The sequence below is a fragment of the Odocoileus virginianus genome, chromosome 4, assembly GCF_023699985.2.
Source record: "Odocoileus virginianus isolate 20LAN1187 ecotype Illinois chromosome 4, Ovbor_1.2, whole genome shotgun sequence".
Classification (NCBI taxonomy): Eukaryota; Metazoa; Chordata; class Mammalia; order Artiodactyla; family Cervidae; genus Odocoileus; species Odocoileus virginianus.
This window is the reverse complement of record NC_069677.1, coordinates 22,936,474-22,958,815: the sequence shown is the minus strand read 5'-3', so window position 1 is coordinate 22,958,815 and position 22,342 is coordinate 22,936,474. Positions and strand designations below refer to the sequence as shown.

The window sequence follows — 22,342 nt, the reverse complement described above, 5'->3', positions numbered from 1 at the left end:
TGGAGTGAGTTGCCATTTCCTTCTCCAGGGGATCTTCCTGACCCAGGAATTGAACCCAGGTCTCCTGCATTACAGGCAGATTCTTTACTGACTGAGCTGCAAAGGAAGCTCCTATATATGCATAGGTGTATATATTTATCTTACATGTAAACACATATACACATGTATTCATCAAATGTACACATTCAAGTAAATAGATAGAAGCATTTTCATTCTTTGACCACTAGCCTCAAATTAAATAGAAAAAAGCAATCCAAGAGATTGCTGGTTACTGGATTTCCACGAGAGGCGTTTCTCACCACACATTTACATCAGTCTCCTTTATAGGTTTTTATGAGTTGAGAGCATCAAACAATTCCTTTTTTTTTTTTGAAAGGGAAACAATTCCATTAAAAAAAAAAGCAAAAAAGGGAAGCAATCTAATTCTCAAACTTGAGACCCATTACTTTCTCCTTGGTGGTCCTTTGATACTTTATCTGTTTTCTTCTCAACAGATTTCAGGGCTGGGTTTCTCTTTCCCTGAGGAATAAGTGGGCACTGCGCCATCTTATTTGTCTGAAGATAGTTAAGAACAATGAGGGGCTTCTTCATAGCATTCCTTGATCTTACTTCAGGTGCCACTTGTACCTGAGGTTACGAGAGCACAGCCTCAGTAGAGACCGCCCCACCCAAGCCTGTGCGGTAAGACCCCCTCAGACTCATCAGACAGAGCTCCATTTCTGAGAGTGCGAAGCAGCGCCACATCCACAGTTCTTTCCTATAACAACTCCTATTTAAGCACCTGCTATGTGCTAAGCACTGTCCTAGTCACTTCATGCATTTTATTTAAATCTCCACATAACCCTTCAGATAAGTCACCCCTATTTTAGAGAAGAAGAAACTGAAGTGTATGGAAATTAAATGATTCTTTCAAAGACATAGAGCTAGTGAGTGAGTCACTCTTATTTTTAACACATCTAATAGTGTAACACAGTTGTCAGAGTCATTGGACACACGAATACAAGTAAATCAGAAGATAATGCCCTTTCTCCAAGACAATAGCTCTCAAGTCAGGCTGCATGTTAAAATCACCTGAGGATCCCTAAGTACACTGAATCCCAGGCCTCACCCCAGACCAATTAAATCAACATCTCTGGGGGAACTCAAGCATCAGTATATTTTAAAAGCTTCTGCAGGTTCAAACATATAGTCAAAGTTGAGAAACCGCTGTTCTATAATGTGGTTTTATTATTAGAAATAATAATAAATTAGAATGCTGCTGAAAATGTTAGATAACCATTGCAAAAGGGAAAAAAAAGATTATAATTATGTTAAAAATCTAAAAACGTGCTTGGCTAATACTCCTTATTGTTTAAATGGACAACACTAAAGAGCTCCACCCAACAAGTCAACTTACTCAGCTGTTGGCAATGGAGGGACACATTTTATATTAACTCACTATGGCAGAACCATCAGTACACAGTTTTACCTGAAATCAGAAGTTTAGAAGGCTCTTTGCTGTGATTAAGGTTGCTAGCCATAACAAATGCTTTAAGAAGTTTCAGTCCAAAATTGTTTCTTAATGCCAAGAATTCTGGGATCTTAACCAACCACTCGTTCCTAGTGTTTGAGCAAATTCAAAGCCTCTTTAAGGAGAGAATCTGGCCCTACTCATAGGCATCTCTGACGCCATGTTTATGTGGGACAGGTATGTCCTCTGTTTGAACAAACAGACCCAACTGGAGCTTCAGTGTTCACAGCAGAATGTGAGCTGTGCTGCCTGAACCGGGACCCAATGTTTATGGGCCATCTTCTAGTTAGGAGCCTGATGACACTAATCAGACACTGATCAAGTTTCCATTAAACTTGGAAATAACTATAAAGCAACATTTTAAAAAGAGAAACTGAAAGACCTATAGAAGAGAGTGAAAATCTAAGGTACATGATAACCCTTCATTCTTTGAAGTTCCCATTCCATACATTTGGACTGCCTGGGGATAAGGTTAGCTGAAGCTCCAATACTTTGGCCATCTGATGTGAAGAGCCGACTCACTGGAAAAGACCCTGATTCTGAGAAAGATTGAGGACAGGAGGAGAAGGGGGCGGCAGAGGATGAGAACATTGGATAGCACCACTGACTCAATGGACAGGAGTTTGAGCAAACTCTGGGAGATAGTGAAGGTCAGGGAAACCTGGTGTGCCGCAGTCCATGGGGTCAAAAAGAGTCAGACATGACGGAAAGACTGAACAAGAAGGTTTAAATGCAGATTCTGATTCAGTAGATCTGGATCATTGCCTGAGATCCTGCATTTCAAGGAAGGACTTGGGAGACACCAATTATGTAGGTCCAAGGACCTCAGTTTGCACAAGCAGACCTGAAGCAACCTTATTTGCATCTGACTAGTAAGGCTTGTCTGTCACAACACACACAAACAAACTGATGCTGAGCCCAGAGGAACATATTCCACAGACTGGCAAGATAATAAATGACTCTCAACCCAGGGAAGAACAGACACAGAAAGAGGGAGAAGGGAAAGCTGAAGCATGAAGGGAAAAAAACCCTAGATTGTCCTTCTTCCAGTGAGGCCTGGGATGCATAGTAAGTTTTATAAGTACTCAGAAACTCAGAAACACAGAAAGATGCACAAAAGCAAGAATAGGGCTTTCCAAGGATCCTGGAAAGGAGGAAGATGATGTCAGAACAGAGATTCCAGGTCAGCAGCACCGCTTCAAAAGGCCTACCTTTGCAGTCAGGATGAGTCAGGCCCTGGGGTGGAATGTGGGAAGCAGGTGTAGGAAGTGCAGCATCATAAGCATGGGCCCATTCTCCCAGTTATGCTTCTTTTCCTGTCCTGTTTCTCCTCAGCATGTAGCCCACTGCCTGATACAAAATTGATGTTCAATAAAAATTTATGGAATAAATGAGGGCTAGAAAAGGGATTGGGCTTGTCATGCTTGTTCCATATGTCCTATAATCCCAGAGCCATAGGGAGAAAAGGTAGACCAGTGGTTCTCAATCCTGGCTGCATGTTGAAATGACCTGGGGAGCTTCAAACATCCCTGATGCCTGGGTCTCATGCCTACAGGTGATAATTAAATGGTCCAGAGATGGGGGGTTTGTGGGCAGGACATCACAATCATTTAAAGCCTTCCAGGTATTTCCAGTTTGCAGCTAACGCTGAGGGCCACTGGGGCCCACCAAGCTAACTACTTGGGGAAACCCATGGAAGTGAAGGTTCTGTTGCACTTCTGAAGGTTATATATAGAATAAGAGACAAATACTTTATCAGCCAAAATTCTCACTGCTTCAATGTAAAGAAAACCCTCCTCAGGATACTAAGACTTTCTGATTTATCATAAATGACCTGAATGACTGGTATGGTTTTTTATATAAGTAGAATTTGCATTGCTAGCAAGATTTCCCACTTTTTCTCCAAATAATTTGGCCTCATCAGTCATAGGTGGAGGAATGCAGGAATAGTTACCTTCTTGCAACTAAAAGTGTGATCCCTGGACCAGCAGTATCAGCATCACCTGGGAGCTTGTTAGAAAGACAGAATCTCAGAACAAGCCCAGACCTACTGATTCAGAATCTGCATTTTAACAGAATCCAAGGGCTCCACAATCACTGTGGGCAGTGACTGCAGCCATGAAATTAAAAGACGCTTGCTCCTTGGAAGAAAAGCTATGACAAACCTACACAGCATGTTAAAAAGCAGAGACATCACTTTGCCAACAAAGGTCCATATAGTCAAAGCTATCGTTTTTCCAGTAGTCATGTATGGATGTGAGATTGGATCATAAAGAAGGCTGAGCACCGAAGAACTGATGCTTTCAAACTGTGGTGCTAGAGAAGACTCTTGAAATCCCAAGGACAGCAAGGAGATCCAACCAGTCCATCCTATAGGAAATCAATCCTGAATATTCATTGGAAGGACTGATGTTGAAGTTGAAACTCCAATACTTTGGCCACCAAATGTGAAGAGCTGACTCATTAGAAAAAACCCTGGGGTGCTGGGGAAGATTGAGGGCAGGAGGAAAAGGGGGCAACAGAGGATGATGGTTGGATGGCATCATCGATTCAATGGACATGAGTTTGAGCAATCTCTGGGAGACAGAGAAGGATAGGGAAGCCTGGTGTCCATGGGGTGGCAAAGAGTTGGACATGACTTAGCAACTGAACAACAACAAAGATTTATGTGCACATTCAAATCTGAGAGCCACTGTTTCAATGAAGTCTCTCCCTATCCATAGCTTCTGTGACTGCTTGTGGGCAGAGTTCCAGTCATTACTAATGAAAAGAAGGCCAGCTGTACCAAAAGAGATGTGGGTGAGAAATAGCTGTGATTATCCCTTTCAAGATGGAAGTACCTAGACATGACCCTTTATGGGCCCAGGGCTCCATGAACATTTGATTAAATCTCACTCTACTGGGCAATATAAATAGCAAAGTTTCAAGAAAGCTTACTTACAGCCTTCATTGTTCTACAAATTAGCCCTAAACACTTTCTCTGACTTCTATATTACATTGACAGGTTTGAATTTTGAGCTATAAATTCCCTACATCTTAAAGTAAAAAACTTTGCCTTAATTTGATTCTACTGAAATATACTTCTGAATAGCACAATTTACTGATTCAATCTTTTAAAAATGTATTGAAAATTTTTGTTCAGGAAGGAAGAGTCTATCAGGGCTACCCAACACCGAGTACCCTGATTATCTGTTGGAATTCAGCACCTGGGAACCAGCATGGGAGTTAAGCTTTCCTGCCCAGGAATCCTGCCTGGGGCTCCCTTTCTTCTCATTTATTCCCACTATCCTGCAGTTATGGAAGGAAGAATATAGGAAGAAAAGACCTTCAGATTCTTTTGTCAAGACCTAAATAGAATAGAAACATAAAGGGGGGAGGCGTGGTGTCTCCTCTCAGAGCCTTAGAAGGGTACTGAAGTAAATCCCAGTTTTGTCTCTATTTCTTTGTATGTCACTATTATTTTAAAAATTTCCTAAAACTCAGAAATAAGAAAAATAAGTGGGCAAGACATCTTTTCAATTTCATATGGAACAAAGCCTATCTAAGGACTGTCTAATGAAGGTACTTAGTTCTGCTCATTATTTACTATTGATTAAAACATATTAAATGTCCCAGACTTAGTGAAGTTACATATTAACTTACAGATTTTTTTTTTCCAGCAGAGATGCACAGAACTTCTGTGAAACAGATAACCCGAATGATTAGGGTTTGTTGTCCTATAACCAGTTTTGTATCTGACCAAGTAATCTTAATTGGAAAAGACCCTGATGCTGGGAGAGATTTTGAACAGGAGAAGAAGGGGATGACAGAGGATGAGATGGTTGGATGGCATCATCGACTCAATGGACATGAGTTAGAGAAAACTCTGGGAGATAGTGAAGGACAGGGAAGCCTGGCATGCTGCAGTCCACAGGGTCACAAAGAGTCGGACATGACTGAGCAACTGAACAACAACAAAGCAATCTCATTCTTCCATTTATTTATGAAATTGCCTAACTAAGAATTTATGGATTTGATCTGTATCCATCCAGGGACCATATCTTACTTCTCAACTTTAATGTCTTACTGGCCCCTCCACTAATTGAACTAAATAAAATCTTTGGCAAAAGTTTATTAAAAATTGTGTTCTATTAAATATATATTAATATTTTATATATATACATATATATATTCTTTATCAGTGTATGGCTGAAAGTTGAGCTCCAATGAGTAGAGTCTGTTTAATTTGTTGGAACTGAAATGAAACAAATTAAACTTTACCTCAAATTGAAAACATTGGTTCTAACTCTTATTCTGCCACTGATTTTCTGCGTGACTTTAGAGAAATCACTGAGCTCTTCTAAATTTAGTGTTCTCATTTGTAAAATGGATGGTAGTTGGATTTGATCATGGCTAAGATCTCTCCTAGCTTTAAAAGGTCTACAAAATCAAGCAACCACTAACTGATGTGGGAAATGTTTGGCTTCATTTCTTAGAGAATTAAAGGTGAAAATGGATGTTTTATCAGGATTTTTTTCCTTTTTTGCTTTATGAATAAGATGATAATTTCTGTCCTTGGTAAATCATGGGGGAGGGGGGGAAATGAGGGAAAAAACCCTCCCCCCAAATAACAGGATCAGGACAATAAGCCAATCATATTTCTGAAGTTGTCAGGAGGAGGGTCAGTAGGAGGCATTTCCATATGCTCATGCTCTCCAAAATTGAAAAAGAAACCTGTTTAAACATAGAAACTAAGTATTGAAAGGGCTAATGAAGGTCATTTAATCAACCAGACATCTAAAGCTCCAATCTCTCTAATGTCTCGGCCAACTCTGCCCAGACAGTTCTAGCAAAAGGAAACAGTGGTTTTGAGTCCATTCTGTTCCATCTTAGACAGGTTTGATCATTAGGAAGCAATGTATCCCTTAAAGTCTTTCTTCTGATGATTTCCTCCAATTTGTCCTAAAGCTACTTCTTAAAGCCGTTCACTATTAACTTTACACCTTTCCCCACAACAGTACTGTGGCTATTTTTAACACAACTAGTGCTCCCTCAGTCTTCCCTGAGTCTCCCCCTTTCCAGCAAATATACACAGTGTTTTCATCTATTTCTTCATAACTAGGCTCTGAGGCACCTCACCGTGCCATGGGCACTTCTCAACAAGTTCTGCTTTGTCCATTGTAAACTGTAGTAAATTGCACTGTCCAGAAATAAATCCAGTTCTCTAGAGAGGCCTGATAAGGGTAGGAGAGAATGTAGATATTTATTTGCCTTATTAGAAATTATGAGTCTATTAATACATCCTAAGATCACAGTTGGGCTTCCCTAGAGGCTCAGTGGTAAAGAATCTACTTGCCAAGGCAGGAGGCGCAGGAGACGTAGGTTCAATCCCTGGGTCAGGAAGATCCCCTGGAGTAGGAAATGGCAACCCACTTCAGCATTCTTGCCTGGAGAATCCCATGGACAGTGAAGCTTCATGGGCTACAGTCCATGGGGTTGCAAAGAGTCAGACACGACTGAAGTGACGGAGCACACAGGCAAGATCACAGCTAGTAATTTGATAAAATAAAATAAGGTACATGCACTCAAAAGAAATGTCTATAACCACTAAAAACCATGCTTTTGAAAAGTACTGGATGATTCAGAAATGCATCATGACATGTTGTGTGCTAGGCAGCGCCCAGAGATGGCTGCTGTCAGTTTTCCTCCCCACTATGTGAACCACTGTCCCATGAGATGTGGAGTCCATTCCTCTACCCCATCGAGCCTGGCCCAGGTCTGTGACTGCTTTGAGCAATGGAATGTGGAGAGAGTTATGGTCTAGCACTCAACCCAGGAATTGAGAAGGTCTGCTGCTATTTTTATATCTTGGAGCTCTGAGCCACATGTACAAAATCCAAGTTACCCTGCTGGCAAGAGATGCCACATGGAGAGGTCCTGAAAAAAAGTTGAAGCATTAGTTGCTCAGTCATGTCCAGCTCTTTGTGATCTGGACTGTAGCCCATCAAGCGCTTCTGTCCAGAGAAGTCTCCAGGCAAGAATACTAGAGTGGGTTGCCATTTCCTTCTCCAGTGGATCTTCCCTACCCAGGGACTGAACCTGGGTCTCCCACACCACAGGCAGATTCTTTACCTTCTGAGCCACCAGGGAAGATGAGAAAGTGCTTGGAGGAACAGGCCCCATGGAGGAGCACTGAGGTACCCGCAAGTGAGTGAACAGGCCGTACAGAGTCATGTGAGGCATCTCAGCTGCAACCCCAAACACTGTGGAGCAGGAACAAGTCATCTTACTGGGCCCTGTCCAGGTGCCCAAGTCACAGGGTCACGGGAACAAAACCAAAATGGGTGTTTTGACCTATCAAGTTTTGAGCCTGTTATGACACGGCAATGGATAGCTGAGACATATTGTTAGAGTGAAGAAAACAACACACAAAATAGTCTAGATGTTTTTAAAATACATATGTATATGTGTGTATATTTTAATATTTATATTGATACATAAACATATGAGTTGTGGTTATCACTGAGAGATAGGATCATGTGTGTGTGTATGCGCACGCACTTGGTCGTGTTCAACTCTTTGTGACCCCATGGACTGTAGCCCCCCAAGCTCCTCTGTCCATGGAATTCTCCAGGCCAAGAATACTGGAGTGGGTTGTCATTTTCTCCTCCAGGGGATCTTTCCAACCCAGGGATCAAACTAGCACCACCTGCATTACAGGTGGAATTTTTTACCCACTGAGTCATCAGAGAAGTGTGATAGGATCATGAGTAGCTTTAAATTTCATCTTTTCACTTTCAAAATTTTTACATTTGTTTTTATTTTGTAACAAAAAAGCTTAAACTGTCATATTATTCTTTTGACAAGCACTCTTAATTCACATTGCACAGTGGTAAAGAATACACTTGCTGATGTAGGAGGTGCAGGACACCTGGGTTCTATTCCATCCCTGGGTCAGGAAGATTCCCTGGAGTAGGAAATGGCAACCCACTCCAGTATTCTTGCCTGGGGAACTGCATGGACAGAGGAGCCTGGTGGGCTACAGTCACAGGGTCACAAAGAGTTGGACATGACTAAGCACAAATGCACACCATGCCACTGTCAATTATATAATATATACATATATATTATATCCAAGGGTAGTTTAACACAGTTTCTCCCCTGACTGAAGTGCACCAGAGAAGGTGCAGGGTTTATGCTCTTGAAACAGAGCATGTCGAAAACCTCTTGTCCTGAAATTCTTGGCCTCTCCTACCTAGAACTCCACTGGAGAAAGTTCTCAATTTTCAGGCTGTACACTTCAGCTGTTCTGCTGTTGTAGAGCTCCTGTTTTTATGGTTATGGAAGAGCAGTTGCTATGGCAATGCAATCTGACTAAACGCCAGAATGCGTCTAAAATTGGTAGAAGTGCCTTGTTCAGGGTTTCCTCTGAGGATTAATCATTTTCTAAGAATCACATCTTTTTTTTTCTTTTCTGTTAGAACAATGGTGCTAGAGCCCCTGTCCTGTCCTGAGACACAGTCAAAATGAGGATGGATCCAAGAAAGATAAAGCTGATGGTTGAAAAAAAGACCACAGAGGAGCCACTTCCTACCAAATACTTGAGTTTCTTTTCACCTCCTGCCTCCACAGTGGCTTTGCCACATCTGGATCCCTCTGTCCCTTACTATGCACAGATTCACAGGTTTTGAGGTATCTTTGCTGGCTTCATTTCGTTCCACAAGTTTTGAGGATACTTCCTCAGTAATTTCCCACAAATTAGCATCTGTTCATTGCCACATTCCCCATTTCAGCTCTGTGCCTCAGTTCAGATGAGAGATTTCATTCTTCATCCAGAGGACTTGTCTGCCCTCCCTGACCTGGCAACTTTCTCATCCAGATTACCCTGCACTCAGCCATCAGATCCATGGCTCTGCATTTTGCCACTTCGGTCCAAAGGCCACGCCTTGACAGGCAGGGCCTCAGGCCTCCTGCTACCCCCTCCCTCCCCTGTCTGCCTCCCCATCCTCCTGCTCCTTCTCCTCACCTGGCCCAGAAGCTCTTCTTACCTCCGCACAACCTCCCCACTTGCTCCCCTTCACCTTTGCTCCCCCTGTTTCAACTCCTCCCCTCACCATCTACTATTCACGTCTTAAACTCTTTTCTCCACAGACTTCACCCAGATGAATCCTCTGTTACAAGTTAAGTTGTCTCCCCTGCAAATTTATATGTTGAAGTCCTAATTCCTCAGTACCTCAGAATGTGACCTTATTTGGAAACAGGGTCATGGCAGAGGTAATTAGTTAAGATGAGGTCTTACTAGAGTAGGGTGGGTTCAATCCAAAATGACTCTATCCAGACGTAGAGAACAGACTTGTGGTTGCCAAGGTGAGCTGGGGGAGGGATGGACTGGGAGTTTAGGATTAGCAGATGTAAGCTATTACATACAGGATGGATAAGCAACAGAATCCTATCGTATAACATGGGGAACTGTATTCAATACCTTTTGATAAATCATTATGGAAAAGAAAATAAAAATGGATGTGTATGTATGCATAACTGAGTCACTTTGCTGTACTGCAGAAATTAACACAACATTGTAAATCAACTATATACTTCAATAAAAAACACATTTAAAAAGTAAGGATTAAAAAAAAAGGCTTTCCCCATAAAGAGGGAAATTTGGACACTGAGACATGTGCATAGGGAGAGCACCACGTGAAAACTAAAGGGAGAAGACAGTCACCCATAAGCCGAGGAAACAGATCTTTCCCTCACAGCCCTCAGGAGGAGCCTGGATTTTGGACTTCTGGCCCTAAAAGCTGTGACAGACTCTCTGTCATCCTGTGTGTGCTGTGCTTAGTTGCTCAGTTGTGCCCGACTCTTTGCAACCCCGTGGACTGTAGCCTGCCAGGATCCTCTGTCCATGGGATTCTCCAGGCAAGAATACTGGAGTGGGTTGCCATGCCCTCCTCCAGGAGATCTTCCTGACCAAGGGATGGAACCCAGGTCTCCCACATAGCAGGTGGATTCTTCACCGACGGAGCCACATCCTAAGCTATTCCTTTCAGCCTCCCCCAGCTCCAAATCCCCTTCTCCTTTGTGCACAGTTTCCCTGCTGCCTTGAGTCTGTTCTCTGCTTATGTCAAAGTACATTTCTGCCGCCCTAACAAGATTCCGATTCCTCAGGCAAAGCCTTATCTCTCTGCTGCTTCTTCCTCCCTGGCAGGGCCTGATACTTTGCTGACCCACAGAGTGGGCAGAATTAGATGAGTTTACCCTGGAGGGTGGTTCCTTGCTCCTTATCAATTCATTTCAGAGGTCTCTAAATCTACTGTGGTCATACAAGAGGACACAGGCTCCAGAGTACCAGGGACAGACAGACTTTGCGACCCATGAACTGTGCAACCCCATGAACTTTGCAACCCCATGAAACCCTGCCAGGCTCTACTGTCCATGGGATTCTCCAGGCAAGAACACTGGAGTGGGTAGGCCATGCCCTTCTCCAGGGGATCTTCCCAAACCAGAGATTGAACCCGGGTCCCCCTGCATTGCGGGCAGATTCTTTACCATCTGAGCCATCAAGGAAGCCCATGACTAACACTTACCCTGGAGGGTGGTTCCTTGCTCCTTGCCAATACATTTCAGACTTCTCTAAATCTACTGTGGTCATACAAGAGGCCATGGGCTCCAGAGTACCAGGGAGAGAGAGACCAGTAGTCCCACAGCTGGATCACATGGAATCATGGGGTGTTAGGCCTGGAGGGACCACAGGGAAAGATCATCTAGTCCAACCCTCTCATTTTGCATAAGAGGACACTAAGGTTGGGGGTGTGGGGGAGGGGATCTAAAGGGTGGGGTGGGTGTTAAGGGCTGTCACATCCCAGAGACTGACTCCCAGACCAGTGCCCTGTGGAAGCGGGGCAGGCTGCCCCACTTCAGAGGATGATCTGCCTGGGCAAGTGCTGTAGGGCAGGTCAAGGAGTGCACAATTAACTCGAAGGGAGAGGAGTTAGAAAACTGGGGTGGGGTTAGGAGTGCTGCTGAGGGCTCTGAAAGACAAAGGGCTCTGTAAAAATCAGTGCCGTTGCCCAACCATGACAGGCACTGTGTGTGTATGCAGAGTGAAGCGGTCAGCCCGGATCAACTCCTGTCAACAATCAGGACTAGGAGCGGCCTGCGGGGGGCACAGCTTTGGGGCTGTGAGTGTATGTAGGCCTTGCCCCCACTGTGTGTTGATGCACTGACATTGTTCCTGGGTGCAGCTAGTGAAACCGAGAGCCCCATATGAAAGCCCAGGCTTTCCAATACAAAGTGAAAGAAGAGACATGCATCAGAATTCTATATCTTACTGAAAGAAGGCTTTGGGTCCAAACACAAGAGGATATTAAAGCAAATGACTGAGCAACATTGTAACCAAGCAGCCTGCAGCCTTTCAGAAGGTATGCTAGAAAGAGGTTTTGACAAGCTGAGAAAACACAATCTTACATTATTTAAAAAAATGAAGACCGAAAAGGAAAAAGGCATATTTAGGAACTCGACCACAGAAAGCAATATACACAGGATGGGAGTGTGACAAGATGCTCATAGCATTTAGCTGTGATTTTCTAACCTACTTTTTTTTTTCTTCCCTGGATATTCCAGATTTCTTTGGTGAGAATGTATCATTTATAGAGTATAAAGATAATTGCATTTTTATGTTTAAAGACACAAATTCTATTTTTATAAGGAGATAATAAGTTGATCTCATTCTCTTTGCTTTGCTATGATACACTACTCTGCTCTCCAAAAATGCTCTCCTCAACCAAGAGGAAATCCCAACCGAGATGGGTCCATCCGTTTACTCACATTCCGCATATTTCTGGAGTTGGCCAAATTCTTCTGGAGTGAGGGACACCCAGCGATCTTCACTCATCTTCCCCGGGTGTGAGCGCTTGAGGCTTGGGAGAGAGTTTTGTTCACCAGGCTGTAGCCGTGGCCCAGCTTAGGGCCTGGCTCATTGCAGGTACGCAACAGACAAGTCCTTCAGGAAATTTCTTGAGGACCCAAGTGTCTATGGCAGCAGCAGGTATCGTTGAGCAGATGAGAGAAGACCTCTGCTATTACTCTGGCAAAAATATCCTTCTATCTGTAGGCAAGGTGTATTCAGAAATCCTTGCTCTTCCTGGGGCGAGTAGAAAAGATATTGTGAAAGAGAATGTTAGAATACATGTCATCTTTTCTTATTAAAAAAAAAAAAATCCCCAAATGTTTTTTGCTGCAAGCTCTATTGGAGACAGTGGTTTCCAAGCAGTGGGGGAATGCCACCCCAGGGAATAAAAGGACATACAGGCCAGACAAGTACAAGTCCTGACAGCTGGATGGCTGGGGTGGGGGTTGGGTAGCCCGGATAAAGAGGCAGCCGTACTCCTAAACTCTGGGAAATTGTAAACGTCCCTCGTCAGAGGTGGTAGTAAGGCCGCCTAAGAGCATCCTCCAGGCGTGACAATACTCCAGGCTGTCGGGTGTCTCATGAGAAAGCACAGGGACGGTAGCCCACAGGGTATGATTTGAAAGGTAAGCCCGTCTCTTCTCCACTGATTTCTAAATTCCACCATTAGAGCTGCTTACCTTCCTCTGATGAGTCACAAAGCCACTCTGCAAATTCAAATACCAACCCTCCCCCTCAAGGCTGGCTGGCATCTTAAATGACTCTTTCCTCTTAGAACCATAAAAATATAATCAGAGTGAAGGCTGCCTTTCTGGTGCAGATCAGCCTAAGAGAGGAGGGAGTGGATTCAGATAAATACTTAATATCTTTTCCTTTGAGCCCCTCCTGGCTCCACCAGTTCTAAATCAGTTTAATGGGTTGTGAAATTAATGTGGCAGGCTAAGACCAGCATCTAAAATCATGATATAGAATAGCACAGAATGGAATGGAATGATGGAATTGAAAATAAGAGTCCATCTCCTTTCAGTTATACATACATGTATACACCTATCACAAAGCAAAATGTACCTCTTATTCTGAGTTGAGGTTTAAAAATATTGAAAAGTCACCAGCCTAATAGGACAAGAAATAAAGACTGATGTTACCAAAAATCAAACCCAGTTTTAATAAAAGAGAATCCACTGTTGAGTCAGGGTTAAAGGCAAGTCTGCGAGTCTGGGGATCTGACGAATGAAGGGCTGGAAGAGATGATGGAGTGAGGAGGCAGAATGGACAGTTCTCTGGGGTGGCACATAGACTTGGCTGGTATGGACCTGGACGGCTGAGCTAGAGCCGAGGGAAAGCGCAGGCAGAAGATAGATGTTCTGTAAGGACAGCCTCTGTAAGACCTTCCATTAGTCAGAGCTCACCAACAGTATGAAGAAATACATGGCAAGGGAGTGAGATGCTTGTATATCAGGGAGCATCCAAACTCTAGTTTCTCTCCTTAAAAAGTTTAATTTTCTTCTTAATCCACTGGCCAACTGAATTCTGTTTCTGGGCACTTGGTCTTGCCTAGTTTGCAGTCATGAAACTTAATAAAGGGAACCCTCACTAAAATGGAGCAGTGAGGCCAGAAGGGGGAGTTCTCATGCAATTACCACAGAGGTCAATTATAGGAGAAATTGTCAATCATAGACCCCAACAGTTCAGTTCAGTCACTGACTCGTGTCCAACTCTTTGCAACCCCATGGACTGCAGCATGCCAGGCTTCCCTGTCCATCACCAAGTCCCCAAGCCTACTCAAACTCATGTCCATTGAGTCAGTGATGCCATCCATCTCATCCTCTGCCATCCCCTTCTTCTCCTGCCTTCAATCTTTCCCAGCATCAGGGTCTTTTCAAATAAGTCAGTTCTTCACATCAGGTGGCCAAAGTACTGGAGTTTCAACTTCAGCATCAGTCCTTCCAATGAATATTCAGGATTGATTTCCTTTAGGATGGACTGGTTGGATCTCCTTGCAGTCCAAGGGACTCTCAAGGGTCTTCTCCAACACCACAGTTTAAAAGCATCAATTCTTTGGCCCTCAGCTTTCTTTATAGTCCAACTCTCACATCCATACATGACAACTGGAAAAACCATAGCTTTGACTAAGACAGACCTTTGCTGGCAATGTAATGTGTCTGCTTTTTAATATGCTGTCTAGGTTGGTCATAACTTTTCTTCCAAGGAGTAAGCATATTTTAATTTCATGGCTGCAGTCACCATCTGCAGTGATTTTGGACCCCAACAGAAGAAGTATTAATGGGAAAGAACCATTAAGCACAGGCCCAACAGGAAAAGATATACATTGCATTTCCTACAAAAAACTGACTACCTCAGGGACTTCCCTGGTGGTCCAGTAGCTAAGACTCTGTGCTCCGAATGCAGGGGGCCTTGGTTCAATCCCTAGTCGGGGAACTAGATCCTACATGCAGCAACTAAGACACAGAGCAGCAAAATAAATAAATAAATAAATAAATAAATAAATAAATGAAAAATAAATAGTTTCTTTGGGGAAAAAAAAAAGGAAATTGACTACCTCCACAACTCAACAACAAATGAGTAATGGTCATCACCATGAACTCTCACTTTTCTCTCATAGACTTTTGTTCAAAACACCCCCTTCTCAACTTCCTCCTTTTTCTTGATAAAATAACATTCCTCTCTTTTATATGTTGGACTTGCCTGTGGCTTTCATCACAGCTCACTTGTTCCAAAGTGTAATTCCTCAGCTATGCCTGAATAAATCCACTTGCTGTTAAAATAACTGGGTGTTTTATTTTTAAGGTCAAAACCACTGACCCAATTGCCAAATCCAACAGGCATGTTCAGGCCTTCCTTGCATTATTTGCACTCTCTGCGGCCTTATCCTCAGCAGAAAACAACCCCCTGGAAACTCTTTCATCTTTCTAAGTGTTCCTCCTCAGTCTCCTTCCACTTCTTTTGCCACTGTTAAATACTGTGTGTTGAATACTGCCCCATCCTCACCCTATATCCCTTCCCTGGGGAACTTCATCGACCTCCATGATTTCAATAACTCCAGGCATGCTGCTTGTTGCCTCAGTCATGTCCAACTCTTTGCGACCCCACTGACTGTAGCCCATCAGGCTCCTCTGTTCATGGGATTCTCCAGGCAAGAACACTGGAGTGGGTTGCCATGCCCTCCTCCAGGGGACCTTCCTGACCCAAGGATCAAACCCAGGTCTTCTTCATTGCAGGCAGCTTCTTTACCACTAGCGCCACCTCCAGGCCTGCATGCTCCCTTCACTCTAGATCTGAGTATTCAACTGTCTACTGTGACAGGGCTTGCACTTTGGGTTTCCCCCATAGCTCAGTCGGTAAAGAATCTGCCTGCAATGCAGGAGACCTGGGTTCGATCCCTGGGTCGGGAAGATCCCCTGGAGAAGGAAATGGCAACCCATTGCAGTATTCTTGCCTGCAAAATCCCATGGACAGAGGAACTTGGCGGGCTGCAGCCCATGGGGTCGCAGAGTCGGGCACGACTGAGCGACTACCACTTCAACACACTTCACTGTGACTTCCTTGTTTGTCCCAAACTACTCTGGATGAGCACCTTTCCATGGCTCCAACCTGCCCCTCCTCTGCATTCTGATCATGCCCAAGAAGAACCAATATAATACCCAGGCCAGAGGTTTGAGGCTGAGCTCCTTGTTCTTTTTTCCTACAAACCCAGGCACCAGTCTGAGAGCGTGACTGTCCACTGTCTGTTCCACTTCAGCACCTCCCCCCCACCTCCATCATGCCAGCTGGTCTGTTAACTCAGACCCTCATCTGCCTGGTCTCTGACTGCAGCCTCCTGCCAGTCTGCCTGCCTTGGCTTCTGCTTTCTTCCCCTTGTTTGGCTCTAAATTGCCAACCAAATCACATCTTCCGAGTCATAAAATTCTTCAGTGGTTTCTATTGCCTGTAGTATAAAACGTAGTCTTCTTTTCATGATACATAAAGCTTTTTACAATCTGGCCTCTGACTATCAACTCAGTCCAAAAGTGAGGGCTTTAGAAAAATTTTCCATCATACAAGGGAATTCAGCATTGCAACTGCTATAAACACTGATGCTGGACGCTTACTTTACATTGTGCTCTTTGCTTTATATATGTCATCTAATTTCATCCTCATAACAACCATGGAAATCAAGCTTTGCCTTCCCTATTTTTAGATAAGGAAAATGAGACAAGACGTTTAGTAAATATGGTGAGAAGAAAGAAGGAATCCCCTGATGCTTTTGTGTAAAAATGCCTCTCTGATCTTGCCATTCTGCATACTTTCAAAAATGCAGAGCTCTGAGAGGACCCAGAGACACACTGCATGATGGAACACCATGGAACTTGAACTCAAAAGGCAGGGGATTTGAGTCCTGTTTCTGCCTCTTATCAACTATTTGACTTCAGACAAATTTTCCATTTTCTGAACCTTGGGGTCCTCATCTTAAAAATGAGAATAACTAATAAAAAAAACCTCACTGAATTAGTATTAGGATTGAGTTAATATATGCGAAGAACAATCCCCCCCTCCCCCCCACCCAAACTGCACCTGGTATAATGCCTGTCACATACTGGAACCTAAACAAATCATTATTGTTACCATCCTATTGCAAATACAACACTGAGCAATACAACAAGCCAGCAGCTGCTAGCAGCTGGGTTCTTTGGGTTGTGCTATAGATTTCTGAACTTGGTATCCTGCTCCAGGTTGTAGTAATTTTGTAACTGCTCATCAAACTTCTATCCACTGATGGTTTTAGCACCCACTGATGGTTCTTTCCTGGATTAATTATTACCATGATAGTGAATTTCTAATTCCACCCTCGCTTCTATATTTGTTATCTGGGATTATACTGTAAGAGAGAGCTTTCTCTTCCTTATTTTTTATACTAGACTATACTTTCTTTATGCTATAAATACAACACATACCACAGATATATAAAATGTTTATGCAAATATACATGATAAATGTATAAGTATAATATGCTTATTACATTTCCACATAATATATATTTACTTATATTCATAGATTCTTACTTTATTCAATGGGTTATGATCCATTACCATCATTATTTGTTTTGAGTCCAAATTGTCCCAGATCTGGCCAGAGCAAGCTCATTCAAAGTGATTCCTTATTCTTCAGACATATTCCTATAATTCTTTGATCACATCTTTATTTTCTGGTACTACAAAATATTTCAGGCTCATCTTGTACTTCCTCAGTACTGGTCCTAAAATCAGTCATTTTTCTAAAGAGCCCTGATTCCTTTTAGTGGAGAATGGATTTTGAAACCAAGGTTTGGGTACTAGGTATGCTCTTTGCTACGAGGTCTCACTTCTTTTAGACCCTATCGGTTACAGAGCTAGGAAATAGATGCGTGTACACACACATAGCTCATTTCTGGCTATTTATCTTTCCAACCATCCTTCCATCCATCTATCCATGTTAAAAACCCCAAATGCACACTCATACACTACACAAAGTCAATTGTAGCCTCATTCCATACTGTTAAACTCCTTTCTCCAACAAACTGCTTCCATTATCGACAATGTACTTTTCTCAATTCTAAATTATACAGAAAGTAATTTCCGAAGTGCTAACCACATCTCTGTGAAAAACAGAGTTCTAGATTTATTTACAGCTCTTTTGTCTTTAGCCAACAGCATACCCTCAAAGTACTATTTTCAAAAGTTACTCAGGTTAGTTCTTTCCCACTCCCATTCATTCCTGTTTGTATTTCACTGTAGAGATTTTTCTCCATTCCCACAGATTCTTTTTTAGTATGGTTTCAAAAGTCAGAACTATATAAAAAACAGTGTCTTGCTTTCCCGTTTCCTTTACTCTGTTCCCACCCGCCTCCTTTCCATCTTTTCTCCCACCCAATCCTTATGTTTTCTAGTTTATTCTTCCTGTTTATTTTCACATCAGTGAGCAGATATATGGATATTTTCTTATTTCCCCTTCTCTGTCATACAAAGGGTAGCACACTGTGGACTGTTTTTTGTATACTGTTGCTTTCACTTAACAGTATATCCTGTGAATCACTTCATATCTGTGCTAGATGACCTCTGCATTTAAAAACAAATTTGACTCTAACATTTACCTGCTTAAACCTTTTAGAGGCCTCCTTTGGCTTCCAGGATAAAAGGCAGGTTCTTCAGCCCGCTCCAGAAGATCCTTTATCTGTGGTGCAGCTCATCTCCGCATCCTTACTCCAAAGACCTCCTGCTCCACATACTCCCTGTTACAGCCAAACCAACCTACCATGTCCCCCTAGCACCTGGCAAAGTACCTGACACATGGCAGGGCCTCATGAACGTTAGTCAATGGACTGACAAACACACCATGCCTTTAATCTACCTGGAGTTCCCTTCACTCCTTCCTCCTCCTAACAAACCAGTACTCTGGCTCTAGATACAAAGGTCATTTCTTTCTATAGCTTTTCAAAAACTTTTTTTTAGCAAATCAAGCTATTCTCCTAGCTGTATTCCTATAGAACACAGAAATCATTTCTATTTTCCTATTGTAGTAGTTGATGGTCCCATGTGGGAGACAGATATCTGAAGAGATAACAAACACACGGGCTGGTAAGAGGAGTGATACAGATGTGGACAGGGAACTATGAGGCCAGCCAATGTGTCTGTAGCAGGCACAGGGCAGAGGGAAAGATTTCTGAGGAAGTTGAGAAGGAGTAACAAGGTAAAGAGGTACATGTTGCAATAACTCAACAAATACTTTTGTTATTATAACTGCTGTTCCACTGCAGCTCAGTGCTTGGCTTCCTAGTGGAAGAAACTGGAACATTAAAAAAAAATGTTATTTTATATTATAGTTGATTTACAATGTTGTGTTAGTTTCAGCTATACAGCAAAGTGATTCATTTATACGTACACACATATCCATTCTTTTTCAGATTCTCTTCTCATATAGGTTATTATAGAATATTGAGTAGAGTTCTCTGTGCTATACATTAGGTCCTTGTTGATTATTTATTTTATATATAGCAGTATATATTTGTTAATCCCAAACTCCTAATTTATCCCTCTCCCTCCACATCTCCCCCTTTGGTAACAATAAGCTTGTTTTTGAAGTCTGAGTCTGTTTCTATTTTGTAAATAAGTTCATTTGTACCATTTTTTTTAGATTCAACACATAAGTGATATCATGTGATATTTGTCTCTGTCTGACTTATTTCACTTAGTATGATAATCTCTAGGTCCATCCATGTTGCTACTAATGACATTATTTCATCCTTTTTTATTGCTGAGTAATATTCCATTGTATATATATATCACATCTCTATCCATTCATTTGTTGATGGACATCTAGGTTGCTTCCATGTCTTGGCTACTGTAAACAGGGCTGCAGTGAACATTGGGGTGCATGTATCTTTTCGAATTATGGTTTTCTCCATACATAAGCCCAGGACTGGGATTGCTGAATTATGTGGTAGCTCTATTTTTAGTAAAGCTACACCATTCTTTATTTCCATCAGCAAACACTGCCTGACTCTCCAGATAGTCACTGCTGACCATGCTCCCACATGACAGTCCCCTCTGCTTGTCTGCCTTTTGACAGAGATGATAGCTACAACACAAGAGGGCTTGCTCCAGCTGACATCTCTTGGCATTTCCCTACCAGCAGCCTGCCCTATCACTCCCCTCTTGGGGGCTCTTTACAGTGTGAACAGTCTTCTTATTACCACCCTCAACATCTTTGCTGGCAGAAAATAAAATGTAATAGGATCTTCTAAATAGCACTCAGATTAGATATTGTCAGGATTGGGTGGAAGAAGAGTGTTTTATGTTCTTACAACTAAGCCACTCTGAGCACTTGCTTGAGCTCCCCTGGCCTCGGTTGCTTGTCTAAAAATGAGGGGGTGGGAATAATGGTTTCAAACACATTTTCTAGCTCTGCAATTTCTCATAGTGGATCAAACCCTATTTGTTCTGTACAGATGTCAGCATGGAAATCACAAGTCAGAAGGAAGACAGCAAATTCAATGGGTATTGAATTGCACCCCAGGTCTCTCTATTCATTCGAATGAATCAGCCACAGACAATTATCTAGGAACAAACACCTCTTCATCTCTTCTTTGCTCTCATAATAACATTAATTCATGAATACAGCATCAGATTGGGGGAGATTATTTATATGTGTCTGATGACTTATAACATACTGTAATGAGTATATTTTTTAAAGGGAAGACTCACTAAAAACTAGTGATTTTTTGGAAAGATATGAACCCCTCTCTTTCCCCAGAAGGGTTCAGATCTTTCCAAAAAATCACTAGTCAGATCTTGATAACTGTACCATCTCTGAGCTTTTGCTCTTGCTGATCCTTCTTCAAGTCTGCAACTCCTACACAGCCTTTGGAGTTCAGTTCAAGTATCACCTTCTCTAAGAAGCTTCCTTTAATTGCTTGCACTGGGCTGGACATATCATCTCTGGTCTCCAATAACTCCTTGGGCTTTTCCATTGTGGCACTCACCACACTGCAGTGGTGTGGTGTGGTGTCTTCCCTGCAAGACTCTAGGCCCCTTCAGGGTTGAAACAGTGCCCTGCCCACTGTATACCTCTAGTTATTAGAAGATTCCTAAGGGTTCATTTCTTGACCTCTAGGAAAGTGGTTTTCAACTTTTTTTTTTTTTTTTTGGACTGAGACCCTCTGCCTGGAGCAATCAGGTGCTCCGTGACAACCTAGAGGGGTAGCAGGGGGTGGGAGGTGGGAGGGAGGTTCACAAGGGAGGAGACATATGTATACCTATGGCTGATTCATGTTGATGTATGGCAGAGACCAACACAATATTGTAAAGCAATTATCCTCCAATTAAAAATAAATAAATTAAAAAGAGCTACCTGCTAACCAAGAACTGGAGAGGAATGAAAGACACTAGTTGATGTAAAACTGAGAATATTAGTTCTGAGTCACTTATAATTAAAAGAAACATGAATCAGTGTATATATTTTAATATTAAAATAATGACCCACATAAAAATACCCTGATGCTGGGAAAGACTGAAGGCAAAAGGAGAAGGAGGCAGTGGAGGATGAGATGGTTAGATAGTATCACCAACTCAATGGATATGAATTTGAGTCAACTCCAGGGGATAGTGGAGGACAGAGGAGTCTGGCAGTCTACAGTCCACAGAGTTATATGATTTAGAGACTGAACAACCACAACAAATGACCCATAAATTTGTAACTATAAACTGTAATCTATAAACTTATAATAGTCACCTTAATATGCTTAATATATAGGATGTTAGGGGTTATTTAACTTGCTTGAATTCATCAATGTCACCTGTGTGATAGTCTATTACACTGATGGCTCACACCTTCTGACATTCATACTCTTTTTATTCTCTGCCCCTTGAATCCGGCTGCACATGTGACTTGCTTTAACGTGCAGTAGAAGTGATGTGATGTTGTGCCAGTGTTAGGCCCAAGCTTCAAGGCCTGGCAGCTTCCACTTCTGTGTTCTTGGAAGCACTGGAGAGATCACAGAGAAACCATGTGGACAGAGGGAGGAGAACCCAGAAACCCAGCTGGTGACAAGTGAAACCCCTGTGGTGAGATCCCAGTCAAACCATCCAGTCACTGTGCAGTCACGTAAGCCACCCAAGCTGCGAGGAAGCACCTGAAACCACTTCACATTTCACAGCTTTAGTAGACATGACGTAGAGCGGTCACGAGCTGTCCCTGCTGAGCCTGTCTGAGTTCTTGATGCATGGAATCATGCAGAATAATAAAATAACAGTTGGCCCACTCCATTTTAGGGTAGTTAGTTAGGCAATCATAAATAATCCAAACAACTTAAAGAGGCACGTTTGGGTTTGGATTATATATGTATCTGTTTAGCAAGAGAATATCATGATTCATGCTTGAACTGAAGCTTGTTCATGTCTTAAAATCTAGTA

General features: G+C 42.5%; 1 protein-coding gene across 2 annotated transcripts in view; it reads right to left on the bottom strand.

The window, feature by feature from the left end:
- Positions 1 to 22,342, bottom strand: part of DGKG (diacylglycerol kinase gamma) — a 210,574-nt gene that overhangs the window by 152,460 nt on the left and 35,772 nt on the right. For both annotated transcript variants that reach the window (XM_070466271.1, XM_070466272.1), the window contains exon 2: positions 12,317 to 12,632. In XM_070466271.1, the coding sequence (XP_070322372.1) occupies positions 12,317 to 12,383 (67 nt within the window). In that variant the 5' untranslated portion in view covers positions 12,384 to 12,632. The remainder of the gene's footprint in view (positions 1 to 12,316; positions 12,633 to 22,342) is intronic.